Source organism: Cantharellus anzutake (genome assembly GCF_015039405.1).
Source record: "Cantharellus anzutake strain C23 chromosome Unknown EI90scaffold_32, whole genome shotgun sequence".
In the NCBI taxonomy this organism is placed as follows: Eukaryota; Fungi; Basidiomycota; class Agaricomycetes; order Cantharellales; family Hydnaceae; genus Cantharellus; species Cantharellus anzutake.
In genome coordinates, this window is record NW_024066982.1 from 548,078 (window position 1) to 564,325 (window position 16,248).

The window sequence follows — 16,248 nt, forward strand, 5'->3', positions numbered from 1 at the left end:
AGCATGCATGACCCTGACACAACCAAAACACAGTCAGTAAGCAAATCAGCACAAACTCTAATATCGTTATTGGCTGTAGGAAACTGGTTACATAAGGTGATCCAGCTCCGCTCCTTCAGCGATTATCCCACCTACAACACAAGTCTGCAAACACTTGTGGCTGTCCAAATTCACTGTCTGTGCACAATGCTGGCCACTGTCCAGAGGGGTGTCAGGGCTGTTTCCCATGGTGTCAACACACTTTACACCAATGGATGGCCCATTTGAATAGCTTCCAGAATATACAATTTGAGACTAAATTGACCAGTAAATTATCAAGAAAAATGCAAAATACTTTTTTGGACATGAGTCTTTTGGGGTAACTGTCATATCCCAGATCTTCCACCTCCCTCCGCTCTATCCCTACACAACTCCTATGACCTCCACCAGCCCTCCCAATCTCTCTCTGCTGCCTCCAGTCGATGCCAACAACCCTAGGACTACCTCCTCCTCCGACTCTCTCCCGCTCTGCCACCCACCTATGTCCACATCACCTCCGGACCTCTACCACCATACCTCCACCTCCTCAGACCTCTTGTTCGAAGGAGATGGGCTTGCTTGTTGTTGATGAATCCCAACTTGCCATTCCATCCTCCTTCCTACCTCTGGTACCTCCTCACCTCCAGTACCTCCTCATTCCTATCTTACCTCCGGTCTTGATAATCTTATTGTTTTATCATTTGATATTTTCTACAACCCCAATCTTCCAGACTACAACTTCCAGGCTCCAGACCTTTCTGGACATCTTTCTCTGTAGTTCCCTGCTTGTTCATAGACACTTTCAGACCTTGCCATTCAGTTGGCTTTTATTTCTATGTGCAGGCATGGGAATTTCAAGCAGCAACCCAGAATTCCAGCCTCACTCGCTCCCACAGCGTCTAATAAATTGGTAAAAATGTTTATCAGCTGTGTGAAAGTTATCTCCGGCTTCATTTCCAATTTCGGCTCTTAATTCCGCAAATCCATTGAGAAATCGCTTATTTTCTTATATTTTCATATTTTGCCATCATTTCAGTTATTGATTGATTTTCTTTTATTGTTACTGTTACCCTTTTTTATTATTTCGCCTAATAAGGTACCCAGGTGCCATATGGCACCAATATTTCCCATCTATGCTTTCTAAAAATAATTATTAGATATAATCCTGTACATACCGGATTTTGCAAAGAAGTTCTCCCCTCCCCCAAATTCTCCAAGGTCCTAGGATGTGCTAGAGTTGGAGTGAGTGTGTGGAATTCCAACAGTAGGAATAAGGGCAGTGATCTAGCTCACAATGAGTGAGTAGTGGACACTGAGCCCAGACCTTGCAGAAATCCCGGAGAACTCACCATGCGGAGTTAAGGATCGAGAGTCGAGCAAAGTCTAGAGAGAAAGTGAAGTTTTAGGAGAGTTTGGCCCCATGAGCTTAGTCAGCATAGAGAGCCACTAGCCCTCTTGCACTGTGCGTTCACTAATATGGGTGGCCTGCACAATCTCCTTGGGGGAAAGAGTTTGAGACATTAGGGTGATGAGCCGCTTTGTGTCTGGTGTGGTGTGGCTAGTACCCATGAGACAGCAATGGTGGCTACAGAGCTGAGCAGCTTAACATGTGCCAGAGAGCTGGGTCCATCAATATATCATCAACAGGGAATGTGGAATGGCCATATGGCGCAAGGGGTGTCGATTCGGCCATTGCCAAACCCCAGGTTGGAGGGGGGGGGTGGCACAACTGCTGTCCAATCTTATTTTTGGATACCATTTTAGATCAATTCATATGCTACATTTATGAGTCTAACTAAGAGAATTCAATGCTTTTTTATGCACTTATTGGTGCAAACAATCTCATGTGACCCACAACTCCATCCAGGAGGAATGTATGAGCCAAGCCCTTGACATGCTCAGTGAAACTAAGGAGAATGTTAAAGATACTTTGAAGGTACATGACAGATGTACAAACCCAAACTCTTTCACAACCAGTCCCATGACATTGAACAATGGTTGCGATTTCTTCCATGGTAATTTGTGAAGCAGGGGCATTCAGGGAATTAGCAGGTGTCAAAGGTGGAGGAAGGCTATTGTTCAGAGTGGGGGAGCCAGGATTGGGGGAGGGTCGCATGTCATTTGGGACCATATTTTTGACATCCTCTTTGGGTACCCATTGAGACAATTTAGACTGTGCCTCAAGGTCTGTAGATCTTGAAGTTCTAATTGACCATCATACAGCAGAGGACTCCATTAGAATCATGGACCTTAGTGCAACTTGTGAGCTATGTGCATCTGAGATGTTAAAATGAGCCGGAAGTTGTTTCCTCCATCTCGTCTCTGCTCTGTTTGCTGTATGATGGCCATTCCAGACTGCTTTGAGTCCCTCTGCCTCAAAATCAGTGACCTGGAATTCGGATGAAGGCCTGATTGGGTAATGCTTGCCATGGTAATCGGCGTAACGGCAAATACCAATTGAATTAAATGGGGGGGAGGGTACTCTCATATGTGCCAATTCCTAAAATTGGACATGAGGTACAGGATTCAAGAAACCGACACCCCTTGATATGGCGCTTATTTTGCTATATTGACATGTGCTTCTATTGAATTGAAAATAAAAATTCCGAATATTTACTCATTTTGTCGATATTTTTTTACAAAAGGGTTCAATACCCTTTCACTTTTCGACTGCCACTTTCTCACAAAACCGCTGTTATATGTCCTGAAAGCACTTCAAAGGCACTATAGTTCCTGAATTTTTTTTTTGATTTTTTCCCTATATTTTTTTTTTCAACTTTTTAGAGACCAAAATTTTCCTTCCACTGCTCCTGGCACATTGCATACTCATCATGTTGGAATACAAGTCACATGATGAAACTGAACCGGAATATCCGGGAATATTCTAGGGGTTACTAGGTGCCTGCATAAGCGCTGGGCATAGAAGAGCCTGGAATATTGTTGAGAAGTATAAATATGGGCACTGGAGCGCCGTGTGTATTTTAGTTATATTTCTTTCTATATTACATCTGGGTTGCGAGTGAACCGCTGAAGCGGGTTGCCATATTTGGAACTCCGGATTTACAACACATCACCACTCCCAGCTGCTCCTGAACCCCCTCCCAGGAGAACACTATTGGCTCCAGGAGTGCCCAATCTGCTGTTTTGTCTCCTACATGCTCCAGTCACTCTTGATGCTCTGGAGCATAACGGACTTTTGCTGATGAATATATAAACCATTAAATCTCGTGTGCACACCGGGTACTAACTTCACAACCTTCAATGTGCTCCCAATGGGTTGGGTTGATGACCGCATGCACTCACACTGAAATTGCATTGCACAACTTATGTACAACTCGTAGTTCAGGCGATTCAATCCAATGCAATTCAGTAGCCATATCTGTGTTATTATCGAGGACAAAACACTCGAGTTAAACAAACAATAACAGCTTATTGCGCCAGTCGCTTACTTCGGCGAAACTCACGTGAGCGACTGGCACTGAGTCTGCCTTGCAAGCAAGGTAATTTTTGACCACTGACAGTTTCCCATATCCAGACCACAAAGGGGCCAAGTAAATCCTATGGCGACTGCAGCGGCAGCCCCTACAGTTATAAAACTGCCACTTGGTAGTATTCCTCGATGGGAGGAAGGCGAAGATGATGCCAGTCTGATAGAAGACAATCGGGGCGAGGACGCTGAGCAGCAAGCCACAAAGACTCTTAAATCAATTCCAGAGGTATGCCAGTTCAGTCCCTTGCACCGTTCGCTGGACTAACTAGCCGTTGATGGTAGAGGCAAGTATCAGTGCAGTGTCATCACCACGGCCAGAAAGCTTGACACACTGCTTTGCAGTCTTGTGCTTCTACATACTCTGAGACAATGTAGGCGCCTTATACACGCTCTCTCGAGTGCTGAAATGAACGCCTACTCTTCAGCCCGTTCAAGGTGGATCAACAACCCTCCTTTAACTAAATTTTCTGTGCGACATCGAGGGAAAACCACTATTGATATTCACCAGCCCCCACATAGTCTTGTCTTTCTGGGAAGATGTGATGTAGAGATAGGACCGCATGTTTTCCTCGACACGAAGTTCATGGAGGTGCAGTGGGACAACATGTACCAACCACTGACTTCTGCGGGCTCAGCGCCTCCGACTCTCTTGCTCAGGACAGACATCATCATCGAGCTTAGGGAGAACTCTGCGGAACGTTTCCTATTGCCATTAGACGGTGCCGTGGTTGAGCGAGCTTCTGAGCGCGGTCAAGTGTTCACTTTACTCTCGCTTCTACTGGACATCCCTCCTGAATCGACTCCAACTGGTACTCCCAATGCTAGCACCAAACAGCCAGTCAACATAAGACTCACCCAAGGCACTACTTCCATTTGGGAGGCATTAGATAGGCGTATAAATGCAACGTCTCCATCAAAGCGCAGTAAGGCAGAGGAGGACTTCAAGAAGGTGGTACATGGCGCATTCTTTGGGGGTTCTTGTCCTGATGATGCTAGTTCAGGCGGTCAACAAATTCCAACGAGTATTTCCCCCACATCGTCTTCCGTCCGGAGCCTTGTTTGATGAAATCGAGGAGGTATGATCATTCTGTCATAGCCTTCGATGAGATCACAACTAGCGCCATCAGTCTGTTTTAGATAAAATAAGGCCTGCTCCGCTGCAAGCTAAAGCGCTGCGAATAGGACCACCAACTCCTGTTGCCCCGCCAGCCAAGCGTAGGCCACCACCAAATGCGAACAAAGAGAAATCAGTGCCCAAGGCTGTTGCTGCGGAGGGATCTACTATAATAGCGACTGAGGGATCATCAACAAAGAAATACGAGAGAAGGACAAAAGTGACATGTACCGTTTGCAGTAAAGCTATCGCACGCAAGACGGATGACGTGTCGAGGGAAGGATATAGTAGGCATCATTTAGTCCTAGAGGACTCCGCTAACCTCATTCATAGAGCCTATGTGTCGGCTGTGCGCTTTTGAAGCAAGAAAAGCAGCTCGAGCCTCAGCGAAGGCTTATGCCGCTTCCGTTGCTGCTTCTCGAGGCCCAACACCAGGCCTCCAAGTGGAAGTAGTTGTCCCACGACCCCCTCACACCACAACACCGGGTCACACATACAGCTACTATTCAACATACCTACCTCCGCAGCAGCGACCCCCATACGCCCCCGTCTATACGCAATCACCATACCGCAGTATATCGGGAACACCTACAAATCTCACTGCCGCCTCTACTTCTGGTTCTGCAAGTGCGTCCACACATACTCCAGTTAACGCCGCCTCCCCTTCAAGACCGCCAACTTATCCTTACGCTGGCACAGTATCCTCATACCCGTACTTTACCCCAGCGTCAGGTTCGACGTATCCAACAAGACCATATGGTATCCCGGGGTATTACAATGCACAGTCCGCTCAAGAATGGGCTCGATCAACGTTTATCACAACTCCTGGAGTGCATTCACCAGAATTACCAAGAGTCCCGCTTTCGACAGACAGGACCCCCGTCACTCCCACACCCCCAAACCCGGCCTCTACTTCTACTTCTGCTCCTGCTCCAACCTCAAAACCAATGCCCATCGACCCTACTCTTGAGGAACCACATGCATAAATCCCAGGCAGACCCTGCGATGTCAAGTTTATAGTACTGTGATGTTTTCAGTAATGGATACAATATGATTAAGCTACAATGGTATGTATGTATGCATAGGCATGGTATATAATTGTGAATGAGTGCAAGAATGCGGGTGAAAAAAAAAGGAAATCTGAACAGATGAGGAATTAGCAAATAATTAGATGGACAGGATTAGCCGGAGTGTAGCTGAGGGGTCGTGATATACCAAAATATGACAAGCGACGATACAAACGCGGCATTTTTCCAATGTCGACGCAAAAAACTGACGAAAGCCCGGAAGATTACGATGCACACCAGGACAGGATAACGGAACAAAGCGAAATTCGAGAGCCAAAGGCCGAGCGAGTAACTCAGACTCCAGTACTTCCCAGTTAAACTGAACATGATCGCGACAACGCTGAGGGTAATGACAGCAATGAAAGTCAATGCGACGCGAACCCAGCGAGGCAAAACACGCCAGATGGGATATAAAAGCCAGCGGATAATGAAGCCAACTAGTTCGAGTGTATACTCGATGACCGGAGCCAGCATTTCGCGTGCCCAAGGGGGCAGAGAGGAGATGTACGGGAGGGTACTTTGGCCAGAAGCGGATAGTTGACGGGCGAGGTCGATGTTGCGGCCGAGCTGAGCAAGAAACTCTGAGGGAGATAGTGAGGTGGAAGGAAAGGACGCACCTCAGGATAGGCCGTATCTATTCTCATCGCCGCTGCTTCGCAGTAGGGCAACACTCGACCCATGGATTCCGTCACCTTAGCCTGAAGCAATCTAAGTTCTTCCAACTCCTTTGCAACAGATGTCCAATATTCTTCTAGTCCAGCGGTAGCCTGCAACATCGTCATCACGCTAGCCGCAGGTTCGTGTATAGGGGGAGGATGCGACCAGGGAGGCTGAGTAGGGCTGGATTCAAAGAATTTCTGTAGATGCGTGAGGCTCTCCTCTCGCCTGTAATGCCTCATGTCCACATCCAACCAAGTTCCCTTTGTGGAGGCACCTTCCCGTGGGGAAGAATCAGGTATAGGAGCGAATGCATGAAGAAGGTCAGAAATAACATCGTCACTTTCACCACCCAAGGTAGAATCCATGAGCATCTTCAGCTGCACGTAGGTTGCGACTTGAGTTAACGCCATAGATGTGATGGTGGTAATATTGTGATCCTGCAGGTGCAATCGTTGAATGAGCCTTTGAAGAGAATGAGCAATCCGTTTTGGGGCGCAAAATATTTACGACTAACGAGGCGCGCATAGCATAAATATTCCTCTGCCTCATTTCCATACGTTCTCTGCGGATCTTTCCTCCTTTCTGTGCCACAGATTCTCCACGTGGTATTGTGTGCGAGAATCTGGAAATTGGATTCGCTGTGAAGGGATGGTCCAGCACCGGCCCGGGAGTCGGTGTAGGGGCAGGCAGAGACGATTCTTCCATCCGCTTAATTTCTCCAGCGGGCGAACTTTGGGGATCGTCAGAAATCTGGGCATTATTCCTAGCCACGCTGGGGGTGGGCAGTGCTAACCGGGCTATGAGTGGCCCAACCCACCTACGAGAACTGGAGCGGCCCATTGGAGAACGAGCCTTGCTCGGCGACTGAGATTTTCCAGCCGGATCATCTTCGCTGGCAGAGAGAATCTGATCAGGCTGGGTGCTCCTGCGGGAAATTGACTGTGGAATGATAGCGAGGACGCCGTCGTCACGCAGGCCAATGTTTGCGTCACCTTCACCGTCTGATCCCGAAAAATCAGAAACATCGGCACCATCGCTAACATGCGTGCGAATTAGTCCCGGGCCGGGAACGTACCCAAGATCCCTTCTGCTGCTCGATGGAGAAAATTCTTGCGAGGACCTTGGCTGCTGGGGTGACGAGAGACTGGCCCGTGAGACTCCAGCTCTGGGCAGATGCCGGATGCCAGATAACGATAAATGGAAACCTCTGTGATTGATTCTCCGTGAAGCTTCACGGTCGGATGAACTGCGGGGGGACATGTCCCCTACAGGTGGTTGCATTGAAATCATGTAAACCTGCTGTCCTGAACTTGATGGGGATGGTGACGTAGAAGGTCCATAGAGAGGAAGGTCCACAGAGCCAGGGTAATCATTGGCCCAGTGGTCTTCTAAATCCTGATCTCTCTGGACGTACTCTGACACAGCTTGAGCGGTGACATGCCAGTCGACCATTTCCTTCCGGCTATGGAGGGGCTGAAGAAATTTCAGATAAAGAGTAGCGAGATGGGGCAACCATTGAAGCTGGTGCGACTCGACAGCGTACGGGGAAGGTGTCTGCGCCTCCTCAATTGTTCTCAACGGAACAGGTGCACTAGCAGAAGTGCGGCTCTTCAGGGGTCCAGAAAGGTGCGTACTTCCAGTAGGAAGGACAAGCCGCGGACTAATTGAGCGGCGGAGTTCGAATGTAGTTCTGCGCCACTTTATTACATCAAGCAAGTTTGGGGGTCGTTCGCGTCGAGCAATAGCGGAATAAATCAGAGTATAACGATGTTCTAACTGAGCTCTCGCTGCCTGGGCACGTTCAATAGTGCTTGGGCGAAGTGCCTCGCGATATGCACGAATCCTGTTTTCTGCAGATCGGTTATATATTAGCACACATCGAAGGGGTGAAATTCTCACCGGCCTGTAGATAACACAATGCTTGACCGGTGTCATCAGAATGCTGAAAGGCTATCCCTTCCTTGTGCCTTCCGGAGACTTTCTCCTTGATCCCCAAGAAAAGATCGCCCAAATGACGACGATGGGTCCCTTGTCGTAATTTGGGTGACTCAGAGGCAAAGAATAAGTTACTGTCAACAGGTCCAAAATCTCCGGCTTTAGATATGAATGCATTAGTGGGAGGCCTGGTAGGCTCAAAAGTTTGCCGAGGGGAAGGGGGCGTATTTATCCATGCAGATTCAACTGCAGTCAAAGAGGGTGGAGAAAGGGTTGGAAGGGCAGCGGGATTAATGCTTTCAACACGCCGGTGCAATTCCGCGATTTGTGCCTGAAGGAGAGGGTCTACACTACGTTAATATAAGGAGAGATGAGCAGGACAGTTGTGTAGCGCACCATTGTGAAAGGGGTCATCAAGGAGACCAAGGCCAAAATCAACTGGCCAGTCATTCCATCTTCCGCTAGATCTGCGGGACTTCATGCGCCGTTTCTGCCCTTCGGGAGTGCACGGAGAAGACGGGGTATTCGGCTTCCCCTGCGAAGACATTGTTCGAGATCGGTCAACACTCGCAATAAGACTCCTGTTAGACTTCGCAACAGTGCCGAATGACCCGGGTTCGGGGCTTCCTCTCATTGAGCTGTCCTTCTCTCCCGACCCAAGAGACCGTGAGGAGAAAGCAGTTATTTGTGAATGCTGGCTGTGATGACGACGTGACGCCTCGGCCGATGAGCGGCTTTGTTTTTCTGACCTAATAACAGTGGGCTGCCTCCCAACATCCGCCATGGACCAGCCTGATTCTATCCCTATGGGCTCCAGAACGTTTGGAGCTGGGTATGCGATGACTGGTAGGCTTGTTTGCCAAAATAAATGACAGCCCACTTTGGAAAGAGTTCGGTAGCCACCGATTGAATTCCCTGAGATCCACCATGGTCAGCGTTCTCCATCACGGAATCGGATATTTCTGATATTTTGTTATGCAGCCCCCCAAATCAAAGAATTCTGGGCTGGGTCGTGCCATTCTAAACAAAAGAGCAAAAGAAGTAAAAGAGAAGCGTTTGAACAATGTACGCCGAGTCCGACCGTTTTTGCCAGCGAGGACGCTGCATCTCATCCAGTCAAATTTCACACCAGTCTGAAGACGACGTTAATCACCGCAACAACCTGCAATCAATTACTCAAGAACGAGATTTGGATGAATTCCTGAATACTGCCCAACTTGCTGCCACCGATTTCACTGCTGGTGAGCAGCCTTTGGACAGCACATAGCACTTGGGCTTGAGCCTTATCTGCAGAAAAGCGAAGCATAAACATCATTACAGCACCTGGCCTCAAGAAGTCCTCCGCAGCTAACCCCTTCCTCCTTTCCCTGGATGAAGAAAAGGTCGTGCTACAAAAGCATGCGCAGTTTCAGCAAAACCTTCGGGTCCCTAGACGACCCCCTTGGTCGAGAAACATGACACCCAAAGATATTGATCGCCAAGAAAAGGATGCTTTTCTTGATTGGAGAAGAAATCTGGCAGAGTAATATCATTTGAATTCCCATCCGTGACTACGTCGCTGACCCTAGACGATTAAAGGCTTCAAGAAGCACACGACCTCCTTCTCACACCATTTGAGCGCAATATCGAAGTTTGGAGGCAACTCTGGCGTGTGCTGGAGCGATCTCATCTCATCGTCCAGATTGCCGACGCGCGCAATCCGTTGCGATTCCGTTGTGAAGACTTGGAGAAATACGTTGATGATGTGGAGGGACCAGAGGGTGAGATGGGTACGGGTAAGGGTTTGAGGCGTACACTGCTGCTGTTGAACAAGGCAGATTTGCTCACTGCAGACCAAAGGTGATTCCACTGATGTTGTTTGCCTAAATGCTCATGGGGACCTTGGTTTCAGATTGAAGTGGGCTGAATACTTTGAAGAGAACAAAATTCGATACGCCTTCTTCTCGGCTGCCAATGCAAATGCCTCACAAGAAGCTCGACGCGCCGCTCAACTGCAATCTGCAACAATACCATCCAGAAATGATAATACCCGCACGGAGGGATATGAACACAAGGGCAACAGTAAACAAGGAAATGGGAATATGATATTTCAGGAGAAAAGCGACAACGGGGAGGCGAAGTCTCAGCCAACTGTTGATGATGTAGATTCTGATGCGTCACACACGTCGGATGTAGTGGGAGCCGCCAGTGATGACGAGTCAGAGGGATATTTGGGAGACATCCCTGCGTGGGCCCGAGCAAAGGCAGAATCGGAGCTTGAAAATCAAGACCCCCGTGCTCGAGTGCTTTCGGTGTTGGAATTGGAAGAGTTATTCATTACATCTGCCCCGGACTTGCGAAGTGAGCACACGGTCTAAGTTCTTGTAAATTCTGCCCTAATATCCTTTGCTACAGGTTTTGCTCAGAACAGTGAATCACCTCACAAACTTGTGGTTGGCTTGGTAGGGTATCCTAACGTCGGGAAATCGAGCACCATCAATGCTCTCATAGGCGAGAAAAAAGTGTCTGTCTCTTCCACTCCTGGGAAGACCAAACATTTCCAGACTATCCATCTCTCTCCTTCCATTATGCTCTGCGATTGTCCCGGTCTAGTCTTCCCTCAGTTTGCCACCACCAAGGCAGAACTGGTCTGTGACGGTGTACTGCCGATCGATCAGCTAAGGGAGTACACTGCACCAGTAGAGCTCGTGGTCAGGAGGATATGGCCCGAGGTTTTGGAAGGCATTTATGGTTTGCAGATACGGCGGAAGGGCGAGGACGAGGGAGGAGACGGAAAGATGATACATGCAGATGATTTGTTGAAGGCTTATGCAAGTGCGTCTTTTGAACCCCGAACCCGATTCTCAACGACATAATCGTGCATACCAACAGTTGCGAGAGGATTTTCCAGGTCAGGTCAAGGAAATCCTGACGAGGCTCGTGCGGCGCGCTACGTACTCAAGAATTACGTTGAAGGCCGACTTCTGTTCTGTCATCCACCACCCAGAGCGTCGGGAGAAGAATTTAACACTGCACAGCAACAATTTGCTCTTGATGCCCTTGTGGCAGCAAGTAGGAAGCGTGCGCCTATCACCCGAGTTGGGAAGAATGCAGATACCTACGTCGACGTATCGGGGTCAGGGCTGCACAAGGCAACACATGCAATCGGTCAGAGCCAGAAGTCGCAACAGATTGATGCAGATTTCTTCAGTGCAGGAACGGGCTTGTCTGATCGACCACGTGCTACTGGATCGGGTAGACCTGGCACTTTGGGCCCTGGCTACACGCGGACGATGCTATATCCTCATCAGAAGCTCATTGGAAATGATGGACGACCTATCGAAGGACCCCTTGTTGTACAAGTCTCATCGGGCAAAAAGCAGTTTAAGAAAGGGAAGAAGCACGTAAAACACAGGAGCGGGAGGGGATACGATTAACAGATGGAAAGGTGACTGTAAGCGTGAGGGCGTAAACCTCCAGCAATCATCCCATGTCAGTGGGATGAGGTAGTGGTGTTGGACTGTCATCCCATGTTACAACCTTGCTGTCGGTGTCTTCCGTTCCATGGTCTCGGCGACGATGGGCACCCAGGCGAATGCGACTTGGGAAGAGACGATGGCAGTCTGATTTCCTGGGGTCAGTTGCAGTGAACGTAATTTTCTGAGGCTGAATGCTACTGGCCGTTCATCGTGCAAATGAATATGGCGGTCCTGGTGCATGGCAATCTGCTCAATTGGGCATATGGCATGAAATTATGTGAGCGTACGATTGAGGGGTTGCTCTGGTTCCAACTGCGCCCTGGATGCTTTCGATAGTAGCATGAGCTATGGGCAACTGACGTGTGATTCGATGAAAGCATTTATCAGAGTTGGCGCTTACGGTCGGGAGACACAACCACCCCCTGCATCTTCCTCACACAAACCTCAGTCTGCGAGCTCGCCATAGATGTGACAGCCGCGTGTCCAGTGGCAGTGCAGTGACAAATTGGCGCTCTCACGCTCAGAACGCACACACTCCGCACCTTGGACAACCACTATGTGGGCCTTTATAATGAGATAGGAGCTATCGCGTGTAACTCAGTCTCGTAATGGAGAACTAATATTAAGATATTTTACCTATCGCGCATAACTGTAACATGAAAATACAATGAGTTATGCGCAAACACAGATAGGAAAGAAATGGTATCACCTCAGTCTCGTAATGGAGAACTGAGGGAGGGAGAAAAATTACGGCGTCCAGCGTAACTTATACGACTGGAGCCAATATCGCTCAAAGCGATTGCCAGTGACAACTGGCGATATAAGACAAAGAAAATTGGGAGCGCATGGTATCGCGACTCTGAAACAAAAGGTATAGTCATTGTTAGTCATGATGATATTAAGTTAAAGTAAAGACTCCCCAATCCACACTGCAGCTTGGCTGTTGTCGATGAGTGTTGATATTCCAACACTTTATAGGGGGGACCTCAGGACATTTGCATGGGGCTGTCAGGGCACGCCTTCGGGTCACTAGCATAAGTAGCACATTGCCACATGACCCATATCTCCATCAGCTTCTACTTCTTTTCTTCTTCTTCTTCATCTCCAATCTGATTCGATCTGCAGCTGTCGGTTATGATGCCGCATGATCTTCTATCTTTCTTGATCCGATACTACCAGTTATTAGCTAGTTGACTAGTTACCGCCTCTACCATGTATATATGACCATGTGCTGGTGTGGGCATGTCCCCCAGCTTTGATATCAATTAGGTTTCTGGGGCATCCTTTGTTGCAAGCATGCATGACCCTGACAGGGGCCTAAAAGGCCTTTTTCACCAGACTTGGATGACAGACTAGATGAATCAATAACTATCCTAAAAGACAGTCAAACCATGAGATACCTAGGGGCCCAATGTGGGAACAAACCCAATCATAAAGACCCCTGGCCCACAATCATAACAAACCCCTCACCCAATGGAACAAAACCCACCCAACCATTGTGGGTAGATGCCTTATCATCCAAATGACCATTGGGGGAATGACCCAATTCCATGCCTGGTGTCAGGGTACCAAGCTGCTCAGACTCTAAGTCGAGGGATCCTGAGCCCCCGCCAGAGCCGAGGCTGAGGGGGACAAGGTCAGTCTCAATGGGGGAACCCAGCAAAGCGGATTGTGATAGGGATTCCAGCTGAGCAGCAAGGGGAAGTGAGGACATGTCATTTGTATATACTATGTACAACATACCTGAGCAGCGAGGGGAGGTGAGAGAAGAAAGTTATTGTCATGAACCTCTTGGTGCTAACGAGCATGGGGATGGAATGGAGTGAAGTGAGAGTTGTGAGATCACAGGAAGCAAGATCACGAGCCAGAAGATCAGAAGATCACATGAGGTCAGCAACCTGTGTTGACCAGTTGAAGAATCTGTCTTCACTGGTCAACTCCTTATATACTGTACATGAAAACAGGCTAAGACATGCAAGATGAAACAAGAAAACAAGAGAGACATCCGAGTCATACAGGTAGTTGCAAAGCTACATGAATTGAGATGGAACTGAAATAGGCAAGACATGTGAGACGTCCATTTGGGGTTACAGCTTAACTGTAACACTACCTTCCTTCTTTCCAAAAATGCGAGGCCCACATCCTCAAGGCCCTAACCAAAATAGTTATCAAGGAGCCAAGGGAAAATGTACTTGCATTTGCCACAAAGCGCTGAGGTGTCACGGTGTAGAAGGATCATGGAGTAAATGCTGATTCATGAAGTAATTCATGGAGTAAATGTCAGGATTCAAGGGGGCAAGGGGAATATGGGGAATGTCGGAGTTGGATCAGAGACATGGGAAAATGACATAGAAAGTTCTGTGATTTCGCAGATAATTACAGAATGCTTTTGACCCTGTCAGCAAATACACAAATTAGATCAGCAAAATCTGATCATAATGTTGTATGCTTGACAAGAAGGCTGTTCCATAGAATCTTTGCTAGCAAAGTCACAGAACCGTGAGTGTCAGAGTCCGGGAGGTTGCTGAGAGTCCGGGGGGTTGCTGAGAATGCACGAGATTGTCAAGGACAAGAAGGCCGGAGCCAAGGTGGGATGGGAGCTGTGGACAAGAGGTTGCTGAGAAGGCTGAAGCTCATGTGGGAAAACATCATGAATTCGAGAGACACCACAAGCCAGAAGCATTGCAATATTGTTTGGATTTCGACTTTCCCAAAGGCCAGAGCCAAGACAAGAACTGGAATGCAACACCGACTGGAATTGCAACAAGATGCCAAGAATGGAACTAAAGTCCCAAGACCAGAATGACCAGAGTCGCAACAGGAGGACAAGAATGGAACATGAGTCCCAACCAATTAGATCAAGAAGAACAAGAGAGAGGCGACTCTCTTTGCCTCTATCTTCCCTCTTTCGAAAAATGTGGAAAAAATTTTCCCATGATATATCCAAAACACATTAGGAACCTGGTGAGAGTGACTGAGAGGGATCAGGATAAAGCCAAGATGTCAGAGAAGGGAGAGGAGCCCAAATGATCATATCTGGAACTGAATTGCAAGAGCAAGACAACGAGACCTAAGCACTAACAGAGACAGAACCACCTCTATCTTCCCTCTTCACAAAATCTGCAGCTCTCTCAACACAATTTGTGGCTCTATGATTCAGTTCTCCACAATAGAAACATAAAATTTCTCAACGATGGTGATTCTTTTCAGCTTCAGTGATTCTTACAACATCGATTTCCATGGGACCGGAACCATTTGGATTGGGAGGCAGAAGGGACGGTGCAGGGCTGGGTTTCACAGCACTAGGAGTAAGAGGTTGGGTAGATGGAGCAAGAAGTTCAGGATTGAGAGGTGGCTGAGACTTGGTGTGAATCTTGATTTTTCTGTGAGAGATCATTTTGAACAGACACAGGTCAATTTCGATTGACTTAGCCATTAATGTGTCCAAGTTATCAGGCACATCAATGATCAAATAAGCCTGGATCGTATTGTGCAGTCCATCAAAATAAATCGACCTATAGTCATAATTGGAATGCTGGCAGTCAACTTTGATGCATTTAAACTCTGCAGCATACTTGGCGGCCTTCCCAATAGCAGTATGCCTAAGGGCACAAAGCTTTCGATGCACAGTTTCCACATAATCAACATCTCCAAAATGTTTCTCAAAGGCTCCCTTGAGGCATGCAAAGTCGTTTAGCAAGGTAGCATCGGCATGAGTGACACCCATAAACCATTTCGATGCAGTTTTCATTCTTGAGCCACACACCAAAATACGTAGTTTGGGCAAATTGGAATTGAACAGATTTGGGTAGAGCATGAAGTGAGACTTGATTTTGGCAATATAGGAGTGGACCCCAGATGGTTTACCCGTAAAAGCCGTTGGATCAGGGAACTTGGCTGTGGGATTAGAAGTTGCCACAACAGGAGCTAGAGCAGGAATGGGTGCAGAATTCTGAAGGTGCATCTGAACCGTGTTCATCAAGGTTTGTTGGTCTTGTTGTTGTGCCTGGATTGCAGCCATTAGATCCTGGTGTTGGACCATCTGTTGCTGTAATAGGTTCAGCAAGACTTCCAGATTGAGCACAGTAGAAGAGTTTTCAGGAAGAGCACCCAGCAGATTGCTGGGACCAGGAGTTGAGCTTGCAGACATATTTAGATCCGAGAAAGACATGATCTGCTCCGGAAGTTGTGTGTTGTTGGAACTGGTCAAACTGTCACAAACCTCTCAGCGCTAACGAGTGTGGGAATGGAATGGAGCGAAGCGAGAGTCATGAGATCATGGGAAGCAAGATCATGAGCCAGAAGATCACAAAATCACAAGAAATCAATTGAGGTCAGCAACCTGTGTTGACCAGTTGAAGAATCCGTCTTCACTGGTCAACTCCTTATATACATGAAAACAGGCTAAGACATGCAAGATGAAACAAGAAAACAAGAGAGATGTCAGGGCAATAGCCCCGAACCCCAAGCCATATGTAATTAAAAGATACATATAGTCACATGGGT

The 16,248-nt window shown here is 47.9% G+C and overlaps 5 protein-coding genes across 5 annotated transcripts; 2 read left to right on the forward strand and 3 right to left on the reverse strand.

Annotated features, from left to right (window-relative positions):
• Positions 1–3,578: 3,578 nt before the first annotated feature.
• Positions 3,579–5,608, forward strand: EI90DRAFT_3125467 (uncharacterized protein; the record flags this gene model as incomplete). The annotated part of the gene is made up of 6 exons (XM_039063830.1): positions 3,579–3,734; positions 3,798–3,879; positions 3,934–4,460; positions 4,510–4,584; positions 4,636–4,909; positions 4,956–5,608. 6 exons carry the CDS (start codon positions 3,579–3,581, stop codon positions 5,606–5,608), a joined length of 1,767 nt encoding a protein of 588 aa, XP_038914687.1.
• A 40-nt stretch (positions 5,609–5,648) lies between these two features.
• EI90DRAFT_3063273 (uncharacterized protein) lies at positions 5,649–9,160 on the reverse strand. The gene is made up of 5 exons (XM_039060719.1): positions 8,681–9,160; positions 8,249–8,629; positions 6,864–8,199; positions 6,307–6,811; positions 5,649–6,256 (listed from the first exon to the last, which is right to left on the reverse strand). The coding sequence occupies exons 1-5, from the start codon at positions 9,066–9,068 to the stop codon at positions 5,804–5,806; spliced, it is 3,063 nt and encodes a 1,020-aa protein (XP_038914688.1). The 5' UTR covers positions 9,069–9,160; the 3' UTR covers positions 5,649–5,803.
• Positions 9,161–9,211: 51 nt separating this feature from the next.
• On the forward strand, positions 9,212–11,700 carry EI90DRAFT_3017371 (uncharacterized protein; the record flags this gene model as incomplete). The annotated part of the gene is made up of 8 exons (XM_039057084.1): positions 9,212–9,214; positions 9,266–9,349; positions 9,417–9,525; positions 9,578–9,806; positions 9,863–10,123; positions 10,176–10,624; positions 10,679–11,098; positions 11,156–11,700. 8 exons carry the CDS (start codon positions 9,212–9,214, stop codon positions 11,698–11,700), a joined length of 2,100 nt encoding a protein of 699 aa, XP_038914689.1.
• Positions 11,701–11,708: 8 nt separating this feature from the next.
• On the reverse strand, positions 11,709–12,352 carry EI90DRAFT_1451978 (uncharacterized protein). Its single transcript, XM_039051799.1, has 4 exons — positions 12,186–12,352; positions 12,030–12,097; positions 11,945–11,973; positions 11,709–11,886 (listed from the first exon to the last, which is right to left on the reverse strand). Exons 1-4 carry the CDS (start codon positions 12,204–12,206, stop codon positions 11,747–11,749), a joined length of 258 nt encoding a protein of 85 aa, XP_038914690.1. The 5' UTR covers positions 12,207–12,352; the 3' UTR covers positions 11,709–11,746.
• A 2,577-nt stretch (positions 12,353–14,929) lies between these two features.
• EI90DRAFT_3017372 (uncharacterized protein) lies at positions 14,930–15,913 on the reverse strand (the record flags this gene model as incomplete). The annotated part of the gene is made up of 1 exon (XM_039057085.1): positions 14,930–15,913. One exon carries the CDS (start codon positions 15,911–15,913, stop codon positions 14,930–14,932), a length of 984 nt encoding a protein of 327 aa, XP_038914691.1.
• Between the last annotated feature and the right edge of the window lie 335 nt (positions 15,914–16,248).